This window comes from Parambassis ranga, chromosome 15 (genome assembly GCF_900634625.1).
Source record: "Parambassis ranga chromosome 15, fParRan2.1, whole genome shotgun sequence".
NCBI classification, from domain to species: Eukaryota; Metazoa; Chordata; class Actinopteri; family Ambassidae; genus Parambassis; species Parambassis ranga.
In genome coordinates this window covers 19,865,085-19,883,812 of record NC_041035.1, presented here as the reverse complement: position 1 = coordinate 19,883,812, position 18,728 = coordinate 19,865,085, and the positions used below count along the sequence as shown (strand labels likewise).

General features: G+C 44.0%; 1 protein-coding gene across 2 annotated transcripts in view; it reads left to right on the top strand.

Moving 5' to 3' along the window:
* thada (THADA armadillo repeat containing) overlaps positions 1 to 18,728 on the top strand; it is a 66,342-nt gene that overhangs the window by 6,602 nt on the left and 41,012 nt on the right. For both annotated transcript variants that reach the window (XM_028423646.1, XM_028423648.1), the window contains exons 22-28: positions 5,985 to 6,094; positions 8,492 to 8,624; positions 10,697 to 10,819; positions 11,108 to 11,230; positions 11,358 to 11,449; positions 15,585 to 15,674; positions 18,545 to 18,676. In XM_028423646.1, the coding sequence (XP_028279447.1) occupies positions 5,985 to 6,094; positions 8,492 to 8,624; positions 10,697 to 10,819; positions 11,108 to 11,230; positions 11,358 to 11,449; positions 15,585 to 15,674; positions 18,545 to 18,676 (803 nt within the window). The remainder of the gene's footprint in view (positions 1 to 5,984; positions 6,095 to 8,491; positions 8,625 to 10,696; positions 10,820 to 11,107; positions 11,231 to 11,357; positions 11,450 to 15,584; positions 15,675 to 18,544; positions 18,677 to 18,728) is intronic.

Here is an 18,728-nt window from a genome sequence, read left to right as displayed (position 1 = left end):
AAATGCTGATAGTTAAATATCTGTAGATTGTGGAGCTCCTATTTTTCCACTGTTCCAATGTTGCACATGCTGTAGTCCTGTTTACCTTTGGGTTAGATCAATATTTAAAGAATGATTTCTGTCTTTGTGTTTTTCTGCACAAAGACATGTCTGAGTGCTTCTTACTTGTAGCTATGTTTGTTCTGTTTCCATAGAGGTGAAAGGCTTTATTGCAGTGAACAATGCACCCCCAGTAACTACAAATGTAACGAGAGTTAAGGCACAGAAATGGCTTCGGGTTCTGGGGGTTAAAAGACAGAAGTATGTTAAAAACTTGTAAGTGTTGCTTTAGCTCCTTGCACTCATCTCCATTAATCCTGCAGCACTTGGACGTGTCGTTCGTATGTCTGAATGAGTTACTGTGGCCTAACATTTATAATCTCAAACTTAGCTAGGTTGCAGTAACATTTTCGGACGTCGCTCTGAGCTCAACAACAGGCACTCAGACGGCACTATTAAGAAAGAAATCCACATCCATGACCAGAAGGAATATGTCAACAAACAATAGAGTGAGAGAGGCAGGAATGCAGATGGAAATGTGGAAGAAGAATGTTTTTGATCCTGCTGTGTGTCTGTGTCTAAATGAAACCAAGGGGTCACTGTCTCTCAGAAAGTGTGAAAGAAATGGAACTTACAGACACTGTTGTCACTGCTTCAGAGCCACGTTTTGACTATGTAGGCTAACACATCTATGACAGCTTTGCTACTGTAGTCTGAACACAGGCCAGCACTTCGCACTGGATTTCAGATCTTTCAGTGATGCTAGTGTGATTTCCTCACTCTGATATGGACACTAATGAGGTCTCTCTGGAGCCAGGGACCTGTTTACATCCGCAAACACCCAAAAACTAAAAATCCATCATGTGTGTTTACTTACTGTATGTGTGTATACATGGTGTCGTGGTAAATATGTGTGTGTGTTTGTGACCCCACACTGTGCGGCTCTTCAATTAGCATCCGCCCTTGTTAGCGCCGCGCTTTCATTTAAGGCCCGTCCCTGCTGGTTTAACAGCCACGACGCCCCTCCCTTTTCCACTGCATTCTTTCCAAATCACTTCCACCACCAGCAGGAAAACACAGTGCACTGCAAACAACACACACACAAACAGACTGACACACAGACAAACTCACACAGGAATAGCTGTCTGAGTGGTTCAGCATGTGAACGTCCATAATAAAAGAGGTACCAGACGTTGGCTGTGTTTGTCTGTGTAGGGGGTAGAGGGTGTGTGTGTGTGTTGGTGTTTGCCTGTGGACCATGTATTTACACTGACGGAGAAAGCAGGAAGGATCAGAGGATGCTATGTGCTGAATGGATGTTTTTTTTTTTGTCACCGTTTCAGGGTGTTCTCAGACAGCAAGATTTCACATCATTATATTAGTCACATGTTTACAGCTGCAGCTACAACCTGCCCTGTTTAGACCATGCCCTTACTCGTGATGCTGTGTCTTTTATTTGAGCTTGTCGCATGGCTAGCTGAGCCGTGTTGGTCTCTGTATATTTACATAGTAACAGAAAGTATAAATAAAGACGTCTGTGACATGGTCATTAGGGTTCTGAGGTGTGAGAGGCTCTTTCTGCCGCCATTTTGCTGCCAAGATGGCGCCAAATACAGTGTTGTAGTGCGAGTGGATCTGTGGAGGGCAGACAGTGGTGCAATCAGGCAGTTTCTGCTATAAAGTTGGACGTTTTAGCGTGGAGGTCAATGGTGATTGACTCATCCTTCTGTAAAGCTTCTGCTTTGACTGGTCTGCTGCAATGCTAGCTGCTGAACAACTTCGGTGGTTAAGAATTAAAAAAAAGAAGCAATAAAAGTAAATAAATAAGGAAATTAAGATAAGAATGTGCATCAATGCAATAGAATAAGGTACTAGACGTGATAATACAGCAGGGAAAAGCCAAAAAGATGATGATGTTAAAAAGTATTCTTATGCAAAGGCTAAAATAAAAGTTTGCTTATGTTGAATGTTTGTAGATTTTCAGCGGCTCTCAGGTCCTCAGGCAGGCTGTTTCAGAGTTGATGGTGATATCATGGATACCCTGTGGTAACCTTATTACATAAGCAGTGATTTAACCTCATGCTGAGGACCAGCCTTCACCACATCCACTTTTATTCGCCTGTCATCTGTTCCACTGTGTGTGTGTGTCAGTCGTGCTTTTGTTAGCATTAACCTAGAGCTGGGTGGTTGTAATAGTTTTTGGAAAGTTGAGTGCAGACAAAGTCTTTCAGCCCCGCCGCAGTGATGGCAAACATACTGTACCGTATGTGTGTAGTGACCAAAACACAAATCCTGCCAAAGTGTGTGTGTGTGTGTGTGTGTGTGTAACACCTCCTGTGGTCCTTGGCCAACATCCTGTGTCCTCGTTGGCAGCGCTGCAGATGTTTTTGTCATTGGATGACGCCATGGCAACAGGAGCAGTTAAAGATGAGCACTGGCAACAGTTTGATGTCCTCTTGTCAGATTGTGTGAGAAGCTTCTGTGATCTGCCATCTTCACGTCGTTCAGCTGGGTTTGCTTTGGCCAATCACGGCCTGTCAGAGCTCTGAAAGTCGTGTCTTTGTTGTTGAAAAAGTGGCAGAACTCTGGAGCCCTCTCCATGTTTCACCGCAGTCATCATTGATGTGTGATGCTGACATCACCAAATAACTTGGCCCTTGAAGTACACATAGGGATAACACAGGGTGTGTGCACGAGGATGGCTTTGTTGTATGTGCACGCTCAGTTAGTGTGTGTGCACGCACAACTTTCATTTATTCGGTCATTCAAGCCCAGGTACTGATATTAATTTAGGACCAGTGCAACTGTAGATGTTGGATATCATTTGAAAACTAAGTACACTAGAGACCACCTGGAGACAGAGCACACAGGCTGAAGTCTGCTAGAGACCACCTGGAGACAGAGCACACAGACTGAAGTCATTTGGGCAGATGAAGCTGAACTAGAGCTCTGTGCTCACAGAGATGTTGTCTTCATGTGGAGACAGAAAGGAGAGGAGAACACGCTTCATACAGTCAGACATGGTGGTGGCAGGATGATGCTGTGAGGAGGATTCAGTCAGTCTGGATCTTTGGATCCTGTCAGGGTGGAAGAATCATGAAACAAGAAGACCCTGAAGCAGTCAGACTGGGTCTGGGTCCTGGTTTTCTCTCCAACATGACGACGACTCACCATCAGGATCATCAGGTCTGGAGGAGTCTGAGAGATTCACCACAGAAGAAGAATGGACCAGGACTCCTCAGGAGACTCAGACTTGTTGACATTGTCATAGGACAATTGTAACAGAACATTTACTCCTGCAGCAGCAGCAACAAACACAGAGTTCTGTCTGTCCCGGCTGTCAGGGGAGCTGTTGTCTATTTGGGTCACTGTCACAGCCCTGAACCATACATGTAATTAGACTTGGGAAACTTCTCTCTCCGCACATGGAAGTTTTTCTGGGAAACGGGCACGTTTGCAAACAGGAAGTTGACGTCTAAATAAAGTCCGCCCCTCCCCCTCCTCCCAGGAAGCTTGCTCGGCCCTTTTTTTTTTTTTTTTTTTTAAACCGTTAAACAGACAAGAGAACCTTGGAGAGAGAGGAGCTTTATATAGGCGATGCTGCGGCCCGGCTCGGCCCACCTCAGCACCGCAGCGGTCTCGGCCCCGGCAGCCACGGGCCATCTAACGGTGACTGTCGCTGCCATTTTTACCCCGGTGAGGTCAGGCCTGTCCTGGGAGTCCACTCTAGCCACCAATGTGATAAGTCATTGGGTTTGGTAGCACTGTGGTTTCCTTAGTCCGTACTTTGGTGTTTCAGTTAGTCCACTTTAGGTCTGCAGGGTCAGTTGAGTTTATTGGCCGGTCATATGGCCAAAAACAGGCTGTCTAAGCCCAACTACATCTCTGTTGCCTTTTCATTTTACACATTTTTCCTCCTCCTGATCCTTTCCTGCATCCTCCGTGCGGTGACATCAGGCTGATGTCAGTGCCTGCTGGATTCCTGGGTCATCTGCGGTCTGCGTTTGTGTTAGTTTAGATGTTGTGTCTAACCCTCCGTCCCCTGAGGGGCCTGTGTGTCTTCTCACACAGTTTGTTTCTGTGCTCTGAGGCCCTGCCACCCCTCCCTGTGCCCTCCATGCCACCCCTGACTAAGTCGGGGCCTGGCTGCCTCCGTGGTGGTGGTGATACCGCAGCCTTAATGACAGGGCACTGCAGCTCTGCGTCCGCCTCGCCCTGCCGCCTCACCTGCAACACACTCACCAGTTTACACACTGCCACAGAGACGGTGCTCGCTTGTGTGTGTGTGTGTGTGTGTATAGTTAGAATAATGTTGCTAACACTATTACTAACTGGATGGTTTTACTGACAGTGGCCATTATGCGGATGTCTCAGCGTCCTGATTTGAACACACTTGTCACGCTACTGACATGCCGCTCTCACGCTTGACATGCTCAGTGCTCACTGGCTGAAAACTGGAGTGTTACAGCCCGGCTGTGTTTGCCAAATAGAGAAAAGGCTGAAGTGGGATTAGGTAATGCAGTGAAAACCATACTTTTGTACATCCTGCTGCTTTTCTTTTAGCTGGAATTTTTACTGTTGAAACCACACAGCGTTTGGATGCAGGCTGGAAAGAAATGGAGACTTTTTTAAGATCTGGATCAGACCGGAATATAGAAAAACAGTGAAATAGTCTGTGACTGTGTTGGTGCATGCACAGGGATGGTCATCACTCTTGTATATTGTGTGTTAAAGGCGCACATTAAACATGAACTTTAAATCTAACTAACCTGCTCTAGTTTCAATCACACCTGCACAAATATTCGTGCACACCAGTACAAGAATCACTCACTCACTCACTCTGTGAGTCTCTGCAGCAGTAATTCGATCAATGGAATGTGCACAAGGGAGAGTCTGTTGCATGCATGACTCTCTTGGACACTTAAGTGCACATGTGCCCACAGGAATGACTTGTACAAGGAGCACATGATTGCTCATGGGCTCATGTTGCTTTTAAAAACTTTAACTTGCATGATAAATATCCAAAGTCTGGACTTTTGAAATGGATGCTGATGATACCGTCGGTTTTGGAAAGCTGCTCGAGTGGAGTTATGTCATCCGTCAGGGTGGAGTTGGGTGGGAGTGTAATGGTTGTGACATTGTGTTGACTTTATTGCATGTATTTAGATGTAATTGTCAGATGATTCACACAGTAAATGTACAAAGTCTGTACCTCTGTGTTATGTTCATTTAAATGGAGGCTTCTCATTAAAACAGTGATGTAATGAGTGTAGCATCCAGAGCTGGCGGTGTATGAAGCTGAAGTGAGGAATTAAACTACATCATTGATTGTTTTGTTTTTTTTGTTTTTTATTGGACCCAAACTACTGGTACACATCCCAGATTTCAGTCATCTTTAATTGCATGTTCCTGTTCCTCTTACCAACAGTCGCTCAGGAAGTTCTTAAAGAGGCAGACTCCCTGTGATGAAGCTGCAGTGAATATGTCTGAATGTTTTTGTTTTACTTTGAAGTCAGAGAGCTATCGCGGCCAAACTATTGAGTGTCTGTGGGCTCATTTAACAACAGTGTGATGACAGAAATCCTTTTCTTCTAGTGTTTGTCCTTACGAAGCTCATAGTGTCAAAGACCCCTGGATTAAGTGTGTGTGTGTGTGTGTGTATTAAAGAAAAGACCACTATGAAGGGAATAATACGAGTGTTGTTTACAGGCACATTAATAAATATATTAAGTATAAATATCAGTTAATAAAAGCAAAGGAAAATTTAAATCTGTCCCAGAAATCTATTATTCATCAGGCTTTAATGAATTGTGTCATTTTAAGGCCTAAACTTTAGAAAACACACACACACACACACACGCACACACACACCTTGTTACAGTTTGGTCGCTGACTCTCTCTCCCCCCCCCCCCCCCCCCTCTCTCTCTCTCTCTCTGTGTTACAGGTGGAGGGGGTTGGCCTGTACTTCCGTCAGCAGCTCCTGCAGTCCCGTCATCGTGGCGCCTTTGAACTGGCCTATGTGGGTTTTGTACGCCTCACCGACATGCTCTGCAGGTGTGTGTGTGCGTTTGTGTGTGTTCACATTCAGGCCTGAAAGGTAATACTGCTGAACGGCCACAGGCATTATCCTCCATCATGACACTCGGTGTGCTTTGTAATTAGCATCAGGCAGGCCGCTCTCAGTGTCATTCCTCAGATATTATATACTATCATCACATCAGGACGGTGTGATTGGATTTTTCAGAAAACAACTGCTCAACCCGTTACTGACAATACAAAATGTATTTTATCAGTTAAATAAAGTTTTATTTATTTATATATCAGAATCTGGCCAATATCTTAAATTTAATAGAATTTATAGCTTTTTATTAAATGATGTTTTAATCAACAGCGGTAAAAAAAAAAAAAAAAAAAGTCAAGGACATTTAAATATAGTAGTCAGCTTCATTATATAGCCGTACTCTCACACAGCAGAATATGAAGGCGTCACATGACTCCACAGTCTTCATCACCTGCTGTTCATAGTAATAATTTCTCTGTTACCCTCCTGAGAGGAAGAAGAGGAAGAGGAAAACAATCTTATTAGTTCTAAAAGTCATGAAAGAATTTCTCACTTTCTTCTACCTCCTGCTTTTCATGACTGGTGGCTTGTGGAAAACGTCTTGAGCCCTGCGGCAGGTGATGAACCACAAAGCCGTGGTCGTCTTTGAACCACCCAGCGCCTCGGCAGTTAAAACAAAACTCACTTGTTTTGTTCTTGTGCAGAAACCAGTCTGTGTGTTGTGTAACGAGAGGGCGACATTCTAGTGGTTGTGTGGAGGAGTGCTGGTAGTGAGTGTGTGTGTGTGTGTGTGTGTTCAGAGCAGTGTGTGGATGGTATGCAGGCCGTGTGCTGGGTTATGGGGTGTTGATTGCGGGGTGTTTAACCGCAGCCTTTTGATGCTCTGCCTCAGGATCTGGCTTTGCTGTGTTCCACTGTGTTTGCACTCTCTCACTCAGTCTCTTTGTCTCTCTCTCTCTCTCTCTCTCTCTCTCTCTCTTCATTCTTCTGTTTTCCTTCTCTTTCCACTGCTTTTCACTTTCTCTCTCTTTTCTGTTTGACTTCCCTCAGACGTGTGTATTTATATCTACAACTGTTTACAGCGGCACTGATCAGATGAACTCTGTTACCTCTTCATCATCCATCCACTAATGTTGATATTAAAGTCAATATATATATATATATATATATATATATATATATATATATATATATATTATATATATATATATTATTAGTGTCATATTATAAGCATACCACAAAATTGCCCCATTTATTGTTGTCCATCTTTTTAATCGATCAAATACTTAACTCATTCGTTAAATAAGCAACAAGTTACTTTGTTAAATATGTTCTTTGCTTCATGTTTCATCTTTTCAGCCATTTCAACCACTCGTCATTTCTCTATTATTTGCACCATGTAGCATAATAACTAGTTGACCATTCGGTCTTCACACTTTCACTCTCACTGTCTATTACTTACATTACTTTAGCCCTTGTTATTAGCCTTATTTAGCCTTTTTTGTGCCGATCTGTTTATTACTGTTTCTGTTTAGATTTTTGCATGTCTTTAACCTGTTTGCTGGTGCCTTGTTTTCCATATATCCAGTCTTGTTTGGACCTCTATACACTTGTGATGCCACATATGCAGCTTAGCTGTTATTCGATATGAGTTTATAGTTTATAAATCAAATGATATTTTCTTTAAATTAGTCGAGCTGCTGCAGAAGGACCTCTGGCTGAGAACACACTGTATACCTCACCTGCATGTGTTTCCCAGTGAGGGTGTGTGTGTGTGTGTGTGTGTGTGTGTGTCCTTGATGTGTCAAGTGTGTGTGATGAAGTACACTGTACTGTGCAGCAGCAGCCCCCCCCCCCACCCCTGCGTTGGACTGTTTGAATTGTGCGCTCCGCTGGCTCTTGTTAAACAGCTGCATCTTGGTGAACAGGACAGAGCGCCTGCTTTAGATCACACTCTGAACATTTGTTTGCTGCAGATGCAGCAGTGAACAGTGGAAACGATGAGCGTGTGTTTCATAAATGTTTGTCTTATTAGATGTGACCAGATAAAACTCACACTCGCACGAGGGGTGAGATGATTGATTATTCTTTTTTTTAAATATTTTGCTGGAAGCACATAGACACATTGGAACCATCACTGCGGCGTTTAAGCTAATAAGTACACTGTGCTATGGTCCATAATAAATCAGAAAGTTTTTGAACTTTTATTCTATGATGCTTTTTTTTTTTATTATTCTTAGATCCATCTGGCCATCAAAGTGGATTTTAAACAGAGGTTAAAGATTATTTACAGATTCTGGTTTGATGTGTGATTGGACAGATATGAGATAAAAGTATGTAAATGATGTGATTTAAGCTCCTGTCATTGTTTTTTTATGGTGTGTGTTTAGAAGTGCGAGTCGGGCCCTGCAGCAGCTTCCTGCCCACTGGCTGTCTGAGGTTCTGGAGGAGGTCAAGTCCAGCGACCCGTCATCCAAGCTGTGCGCTACACGACGCAGCGCCGGAATACCATTCTACATCCAGGTGTGTACGTGTGGCGGACACGGTTAAGACCAGCGTCCGAGGGGGGGGGCTTCTGAGTCACGCTGTTGATTTCAAGTGTTTACGAGCGCTTATTGTTTAAATTAAAAACACTTCAAGACCACTTCAGAGACTCTTAGGCCCTGAGATGTAGAGTGTGTGTGCATGGTGGGGCGTTGGGGATGCAGTGACCTTTTGTTGTTGTTGTTGTTGTTGTTGTTGTTTAGCTGTACGTGAAGCTGTGATGGGTCTTTGCATGATTTGGAGTGTGTTTTACAGGCACAGTCAAAGATACAGCTGTTGAATGGATGTTGGGAAATTCTGATGTTTTGTAATAGAAACCTTGTGTGTGTGTGTGTGTGTGTGTGTGTGATTGTGTGCGTGGGTGTGCGCTTGTGTGCTTGTTTACTTCCAAAAGCAGTGCAATCAGCAGTTCTTGGCTTGCTAGTGAAGCACTCATGCTGGACGAACATTGAGTTTCTTAATCCACCTGGATTTTTCTCACTGATGCTCTCTCACACACACACACACACTGTCCTCATTTGTTCTGCACACCTCTCTGACTGCACTTCCTCGCTCTGTGATTCAGCCAAAGCTCGCCCCCTCCTCTTCTTTTTATTGCTGATATTGAAACTAGACGTGGCCGGTTGTGTCATATCAAGCACTCTTTTTTTTTTTTGTGTGGGTTTGTGTACAAGACTGCACCGCTGACATCACTGACTCGTGTTTTTATAACTGTGTATTCCAGACTGTCTGTCAGCTACATTTGATTCATGAACTATGTCCAAAGAAGACGCCCGGGTGCCTGTAGGTGTGTCTTTAGGATGTCAGCAGTGATGACATGTTTGTGGGCCCAAGCTAGAAATTGAAGTTAGCGTCCTGTGAGTTTCTTTGACAAAAAAAAACATGTTGCACAACAATAATTTATACCCGTTTATCATTTTTGACTTCAGCACCATGTTTACTGCTCTGACCTTTTCTACAGTACAAACATCTTAATGACCACTTGTTAGCGTTTAGCCTGTTTTAAGATGAGTTAAAATCATCAGTGATGTATTTATTGGTGTATTTTGTGTCGTAGAACGTGGTTTTGCATCAGTACACACACAGGAAGTGAGGACATGCTAACACTTCTCTGGGTTTTTGTAGTTCTCTGTTTGGCGCTGTTACTACCATCCCATCACTGCTCCTTTCACATAGAGCAGTGAGAATGCTGTGTGACTGGTTCTTCTGACTTTCTGAATCTGGCTTCATGGCTTTGATGTCCTCCTCATCCTGATCAAGACTGCTGTGAGCATCCCTGTTGTGAGGATAAGAGAGGAAGAGCAGCAAGGCAGAACAGAGATAAAGACGGTAACTGGGTAACTGCAGTCAGAGATGAAGGGAGATGGAGAGACAGAGAAGATAAGATGTTGGTGAAAGAAGCAGGGGAAGTCTGGAAAGAGGAGAAGTCGACACCTTGGCAGAGCTTCAGGCTGCATTCCTTCACACACACACACACACACAGACAGGCTCAGATGCGGGAAAGCTGGCTCCCGCTCTGGCCTCATGCTGGTCTGAACTGGTTCACAGGAACCAGCCTCCTTTTCCTTTTACCTTCCTACCCTCCAAGACTTCATAAGAGCCAGACTGAACCTCTTCCTCCTCCTCCTCCTCCTCCATCTCTTCATCTCTCCCTCCAAGGCCTAATTCTTAACCAGGCCTGACACACAGCTGGCTCCCATCAGCTCCCACAGTAAGATTACTTCTTTCTCACACAGCAGCCAAGCGCTGTCACCTCTTCACTCCCACATTCCCCACTCTGCATACAAATGATGTCATTCTGACCTGTACGTATAGCCAAACCTATGCACTTCTCATGTAGCTGTGGATTTGGATTTGATCAAAATACAAGAAAATATGTGCAACAATAAAGAAACGTGTGCACAGTTTGGTGATTCTGCTCGTCCTCCATCCTCCAACAGGAGAAGAGTTGATGGTTTGAATCTTTTTTTTAACATGATATTTTCAGCCTGTGTTTATTATACAAATTCCTTTCAAATATACGTTCCACTACATCTGATTCCCTCCCACAGGCGCTGCTCTCATCTGAGCCGAAGTCATCCAGCTGCAGCCTGTTGAAGATGACCATTAGAGAGCTCATCGCTTTGGCCATGCCTTCAGCTGACAGGAACGCTGACGACTCCACCGTGCCTCAGGTTTGACCACCTAATTAAAATGACCCTCCTAATATACTATACCTACTGTTCTTATGGACAAAGTATGTGGACACCAAGCCACCACGTGTGTTTTTCTTGTTCCTGTCCAACTCATTGAGCCTTTGTTAAACCTGATGAGGGTATCATCTAAATCCCCATGATCTGCTCTAAAGCTGCACTGGTTTATCCATCACATGTCAGAATACATTGACTAGTTAACCATGGGCAGTCAACCAATAATGCAATTGAATGAACATGAGGCTAACGTGTGTCTTCCCCTCGCCACAGGTCCATGCTCTGAACATCCTCAGGGCTCTGTACAGGGACACTCGTCTGGGGGAGAACATCATTCCCTTTGTGTCAGATGGAATGCAGGCTGCCATGCTGGGCTTCACCTCTCCTGTCTGGGCAGTGAGTCTTTTAATTAAAAACTGTACACTCACCATAAAGGCGTGCTTTTGTTAAATATAAGAATAGTAGAAGCTTTGTTTTATTAGTGTCAGTTCAGTACTTTTTTTGACCTCTTTTCCCCCTCCAGGTCAGAAACTCCTCCACTCTTCTCTTCAGCACTCTGATCACCAGGATTTTTGGCGTGAAGAAGGGGAAGGACGAACACTCGAAAAAGAACAGGTGTGCTGCTTCCCTCACCTTTGTGCCTAATTCAAGCTGCGGTCAAATCAGATCCAACATGTCACAGACAGTCAAACCTCGTCCTCTGATGCTCTGACTGACTCATGACGCGTAGTTAATTATTGTCAACTAAATTTCCAAGAAAGCACAAGATTCAGAAGAAACATTTATAGTATTTAAAACAGTGGTTATTTAAAACCACTAGGGGGCGCTGTTGTTACACCACCCTACAGTTTGTGACTCCACTCAGGGCCTTGTTGCTGATCACTCTTCAAAAGTGACAGGTTCACTGCTCCTGTATCAACAGCAGGGACGTGACGCTGCAGCCACAGAAAGCAGGGCCGTATCTGTTGACAACTGAAAAATGAAAACAACTAGTTTTTATTTCTAAAAATATTCTTTTGAAAGGATTTGGCTGCTTATGTGACGAACACTCGGCTGCCAGCACAAGTGCAATCATGCTCAGAGTTCCAGTGTTCACTACCAGCATGCACAGAACATCTCACACAGCTTATTGTCCGTTGAAAGAGTCCTGAAGTGATGGTTACATTCATGAAACTTTAAACAGAGCAGCAGTGCGGGAGCTACTGATAGTGGTGTGGATATAAGCTCATCTACAGCCAGCACACACCCTGCGTGTGGGTGTTGGTGCAGATGATGAATCTGTTTGGAGGCTGGAAGCTGATCAGCTCTGCTGATTGACAGACTGTGGAGGGTCGTTAAAGATGCTGCAGCTGCATGATTACAGGATTTATTGGAATATCATTAGCATGCTAGCACTGTGTAGCACTGTCATAGCTACATAGTAACGACTTGGCGAATGATTGTATCACCTGTTATGAAGCCGTTGTCTGCGTAAAGGTGGTATTAGCCTTGTTATGCTGAGCTTGGCTAAAACTTCACCTTGGTAAACATTCAAGCGTCAAAAACTGCAGTCCCCCCCTGCGGCCTCTTGGGGCAGACTCCAGAAGTGAGTCGATCCTCATAGACCTCCATGCTACAGCAGAAATACGCATGTTTACAGCCTGGGACCAACACTGTTTGGGTCTCTGTTGATAACTTCACATAGTTAAGGGGGTAAGTGCTTTTCGTGGCCTTAATAAACAGCCCTTTTTTTGGGTGAAATGGGATCGGGCTGAGGTCTTATTAATCTAATGTCCATATGTGGCCTCATGTAATTTAAAAACACAACATTTAAACACATTCTATGATGGATCGCTCGCCGTTCACTGATGAAGAGGATCAGAAAACACTAAACCAAACGTAATAATAACTCTGGGACTATACAACAGTTGTGTTGATGTCTACATAAAGCTCAGGAGTGATTTGTTACCCCATGAATAATACAGAGTAAAAGTTTCCCAGGACTTTCTGTGCTGCTCCGAACACCAAGCCAAGGCTGCTTCTGTTTATCTTGTGTGTTTTCAGTCTGCTCTCCAAACCTTTGTTATCTCTGCCCTCCCTCCTCTTGCCGTCTTATTATTAGGGTGTGGAGTTATTTGTGTGTGTGTGTGTGTTGTGATTAATGATGAAATGATGAAGTAATTTGATCTGAACTTGTAATTTAGAGTGATTTTTAAGAATTGTTATGTTAACGTTGCAGCTGTGTTCTCGTCAGTCATCTTGTCACATTGTGTTGACCTGACATTGTGACAGAGCTGTGTGTGTGTGTGTGTGAGCCAGAAAGCTGTATCTCATTTATAGTTGTGTCTCTGAGCGTTTGCCTTTTTCACAGTCTGTTGTGTGTCTGGTCTTTGTTATTATCGTGATTTTACGGTTGTGATCTCTGGCAGCAGAAAACGTATTGTGACAGCTTGTCCGCTCTAATATTTTGGCCGCGTGTGCGTTCGGGTCTCTTGGTCGACCGGAGCTGGAGCACAGCAACACGTTTATTTACAGCGTGACGTGTGTTTGTGTGTTTGGAAAGACTGTCTGTGGGAACCTCAGATGTGTATTTTCCAAAGTAACTTGCATCCAGACACATTGTTTGCTTGCAGATCATCGTTCCGCGCTCTCTCTCTCCCCGCTCGATGAGCACGCGTTGAAGAAGATCTGATAGCGGTTTTTGTTAAGATAAATGCAGCTGTAAACAAAGCTGACAGAGCAAAGATTGCTCACTACATTCCAGCCAAAGCCCTGCACTCACACACATAAAACTCTAAATAAATTACTGTTGCTGATGCCCGTGTGCAGCTCAGACCTTTTTACTCCTTTTTGTCCACATTTCCCATAATGCATCTGTGGACTACTTACAGTTCAGATGGAGATTTCTACTCATTTTAAATACACTTGATGCCCCCCCCCCCCCCCGCTGACCCTCACCCCTGTTACCCCCATCTAATCTGCTCCGACAGCCTCTGACCTCTGACCTCTGTCCTCCAGGCAGCACAGACTGAGAGACTCTCATTAGGAAAAGCAGAGGAGCATGTGGAGCACACACACACACACATATACACTTATATAATATACACAGCCCTACATTGGCAGATGCATTCAGTGAACAACTGTTTTTCTCTATGCAGTGTCAACATGTAATTATCCTCATGTTTCACCTGTGTGTGTGTGTTACACCCAGATTGAAAGACATATGACTCACTCTCCTACTATGACAGTGCTTAACTTGAAGCAGGTCCAGAGTGTGTGTGTGTGTGTGTGCGATCTGTCCGGTCTTGTGATCCGCTGCCTGGCAGACCGAAGCCTCTTCCCTTTAGGAGCCACTTGATTCAGACGTGTAGAGTTAAATAAAACTTTATTGGCCCTGAGGCTGAATGGCGGTCGCAGCCGAGAGACCGCCAGGGTTAAATATACAGTTTGTCATTTTATTGACAGTTGTGTGTATGTGAGCGCTATAAGCGCAAACACATGTGACAGTGGCACATGGGACTGTTTATCTCAAACATTCAGGCTTGATTTGTTTAAGTATTTGGCACAAGGACGCCTCCTTATCACAGACCCTCCTCTGCTCCTCGCTCTGTCTTGCTCTGTGTGTGTTTTTTCTAATGTCTCTACAGCCGTAGCCAGAAGCATCATGTTTCTGTGTTGTTCATAAATATGTACATACACATGTGTTGTTCTAGTTTAATGAACGCAGTGACTTCTGAGACTTAATACTATTTGTAAGGTCAAAGGTCAAACAGCAAAAAAAAACAAAAAAAAACATGTTTTTGGTCATATTTCAAGAATGTTTATGCTAATTAAGGCAAAATGTCAGACAAATATCCGGCAGGTTGAAATGATCGAGCGGTGACATTTAACATCCAAAAGATTAAAGTTTGAGAGTTTGGGCCAGGAAGGATCATTCTCAGTAATTTCATGTAACACATGAGATTTTTATCCTCTGTTCAGTCGACGTGTAGAACATACAGATGAATGAGAAAAGCTGTCATTTGTCTAAAATAACAACAAATACATAAGGTAACGCATGTTTTATTCATGTATGTTGACATATATTATGATTAACTTTTTAATAACGTAACACAATCAAGCACAAAGTTAATAAACCATTAACCCTAAGACACTAAAAACTATGCAGATATTAGATTAGATAATAAGTAAAATCTTCCTAAGACAAATACCTTTTGAAAGATATTTGTTATAATCTTATCTTTGTCTAAAACATCCTCATATTTAGCAACGGCAATCAAACTTAAAAAAAGGAAAAAAATTATAATTTTTCAAATATTAAGCAATTTCGGTGTCATTTTTATTAAAGATAGAAACTCTAATATACTCCTGGGTCAGTTTTTCTGAATGCTTGACTTGTCACAGGTTATTAATGCAGCGGATGGACACAGTCTGTTGGAGCAGTAGTGCTGTGGCTCAGAGGAAAAAAGGGAACTTAATACCAACAGAGACCCAAACAGTCTGTGTGTCAGGCTGTAAACATGTTTGTTTCTGCTGCAGAGTTTGTGAGGATGGACCCAGCCCCTAGAGGCTGTGTGCGGAACTGCAGCATTTGTGCTAGCTTGGCTTTTTCTGCCTTTTTTCCTCCTCCTCTTCCTCTTCAGTGCTGTAGCAATGAATTTTATTTAAAGGAATTTTTCACAGTTTGTACGTGCAACCATGCACACAATATATCACATGTTCTGGTTCTTTAGCCCTAACTTGCCAACCTCTCCCCCTCTTCTTTCCCCAGGATGACTGGTCGGGAGTTTTTCACCCGCTTCCCAGCTCTGTATCCGTTCCTTCTGAGTCAGCTGGAGGAGGCTGCAGCCACAGTGGAAAGGTGAGGCGGCCCTCTTTAATCCACAACGCTCCACATTCAGGCCTCGCCGTGACTTTTCACACATCCTTCATCCCATTAGGGATTCAATTTGACCTTTTTTAGAGCTGTTTTGTTTTCTTAAGCTGATTAAGACGTGGTGCTTTTGTGCTAGAAGGTGACAGAGGTGAAGCCAGTGTTCCATTTTTTCATGAATCCTTCTAACGAGCTCAGCACTTTCCCTCTGATTAGACACTGATGCTCTGCATTGAATTCTAATGCAGGCTTTGTTTTGTTGTTTTTAAAAGCATCACTTGCTCAGCTGACAGGCTGTTTACTCAGAGATCAAGAACTTTACGACTGAATAAAGCAAATGTCGTGTTGAGGTTTTTATTTTTTGGAATGGAGAGTTGAGTCCGCTGAGGTTCATTGGCCTTATCTTGGGCAGACTCCCTTCTTAAAAGCACTGCAGTCGTCCAGCAGCTCCCCAGGCTCCCTTATCTTAATATGGATCCAATTAATTGAAAGCTCTTTCAGGCCGGCTCTTTCACAATTCCCCTCACTCCCTTCGACCCTTGTTAAAACATTTGCGAATTTCCCACGGAACCAGACCTCGGCTGTCTGACTTCCCACATCATCTCAGTGTATCGCACCACCCAAACAGACCGACCGCACCGTGCTGCAGCCATACACAGCAGGACAGGAGGTAGGAGAGCTGCAGTTAGTGGTTAGTTCTAAACAGACGTGCACAAGTTACTATACATTCTCAAAAATAGGCCGCGCTATACGACAGACTAGAGTGCTTTTTGTCCTTTTGGACTCCACATATATACATTATGTAATCCACCCTTACTGCACAAAAGACAGTTAAGTGATCAGAAAGCTGACATGTATACAGTGGGAACCACAGAGCCAGGGATGATGCACAGTCCAAGCCCGGAGCTGTTCACCAGGCGGCACTCACTGCGTGTATGGAGCTCTGGTTTTAAAGGTGCATGTTGTAAAATATATGTGTGATGGTGGCCTTGTTGTGGTTGGGTCAGGGCTAGCTGGTTAGCATGCTAACTTAGTAGAAATCGTTGACAAACGAACAAACAAAATGTGTGTGTCTTTGACTTAGCATCTATATTTTTTCTCTGTCCTTCTTCACATATTCTTCTTCTTCATCCTCCTCTTTCTCCACCTCTTCTTCTTAACTAGTGGTGTATAGCTGTACATACATACATACATACAAGTAAAAGCCATGAGTGGATGGATTTTAGCCTGGGAGTAGTTGAGCCTTCCTTTTAGATTGAACATCACACAGGGGTTTCCTGTGTGAATGCATCTACCCTGAACTCCTGTTGTTATTGTCCTGGTGTAGGAAACCTAACCAGGTTTATCTCTGAAACATCTCCAGGTCAGCTCCAGCATTTTAAACTGCACTCCCGCCTTATCTACCCCAAAGAAAACAGCTTTCATATCTTATTCCAGGTCATTTTCTGAACAGAGCTGCTGATCTATCTTGTCTGACAGTGAAAGAAATGGCGGGCCGACGCTTCAGTTTCCTGTAGAGCTTCTTCGGCGTCCCTGCTACCGTGTCCTTGTTTCTTCTTTTCTAGATGAAGAAGTAAAACACTTAAGATCGGCGGTCTGTCTCCAGTCTCTTTAAAAGATGTAAAACAAAAATAACCTTTTCATCAAACAGCCGGCTGCTGCTGCAGATGATTGAGGAGAGCGAGGGCAGAACACTCATGGAAGACCTCGCTGTGGAATCTGAGAGCACCATTACATGCCGCAGAGTCTCTTTTTCATCCTGTCAAGTGTTTCTGCCTCCAGCTGTATCCCAACAAGGTCTAATGTGTTGCACCTCCACTCCCTGACATCACATCCTGTCCCACTGTGCTTGACTGAACTGTGACAGTAAACACATTAGACCGCTAACTAATTGGACCGCTATTACATTTCCCATCTTGCCGATCTCTGACGGTTCCAGCGGATGGTTCTGTGCGTGAGTGTTTTGTTGAATGAAGTAATGAAAAGCACACGTTGTTTTTGCAGAGGTTCTGTCTCTGCTCTATAAGATCCTCATGACTATTGACAGAGCCCGAAGGACGCAGCGCTAACAGGCCGTCACACTGTAAGCGGTGTTTTCCAGCGCTGATGACTGTCGGACGGGAAGGAATAAAAGTCCTTCCTCGCTGCGCGTTTGATAGCAGTTAGTCATCTCTTCTCATGTTGTAGCTGGAGTCCTTCCTTATGTTTTTTTTTTTCTTCCTGTGTCAGAGTGAAACTGTAGGACCGCTGGCAGAGAGCAGCAGTTTCCATTCTGACTCAGCTGGCAGTGGTGAGGTTTGGATAGAGGAGAGGAGGGAGGTGAAGAGCTCGGTTCAAAGATGGATGAGGAGATGACTGTATCAGTGTGTGGGTGGTTTCAGACATGCAGCCTGTGTTATAAAGCAGGACGCTGAGGTTTTTCATCGGAATTTAGGTAGTTTGTGGCTATATTCCTGTTTAACCCCCAGCTACCTAATGTTTGTTGCCAGGATGGAGTACAGAGATTCTGGAGGTGTCCTCGCCGTACGTCGTCTTTTAACGAACTCTTCCCGAAGAAAGAATCTGATGGACCTGAAAAAATTTTACATGTTATTAAAGAGTCCCAGCCATTTAGACATTTATATACCACTGTACTCTAAATAAATATCTATACATCTGTCATAGCGCCACCTAGTGGGAACAGGAAGTCAGTTTCACATGACCAACTTATCTGATTTACATGAGATTTAGGAGGAGAGGAGCCACATTAAGCTCTTATACAGCTGAAGTTCATGCACATTGTTTCTTATGATGGTTCAGAGTGGCTGATTGTTCTTGTGTGTGTGTGTGTCTGTGTGTGTCTGTGTGTGTGTGTTCAGTGACAGCGGTAAAGTGAAGCTGCACCCCAGCCTGTTCCTGCTGCTGCTGGTGCTCAGCCGGCTCTACCCCTCTCCCATGGACGGATCCTCCTCGCCTCTGGGTCTCGCTCCTTTCATGCCCTTCATCATGAGGTGGGTGCCAATGCTGCACACACACACACACACACACACACACAGTGTGAGG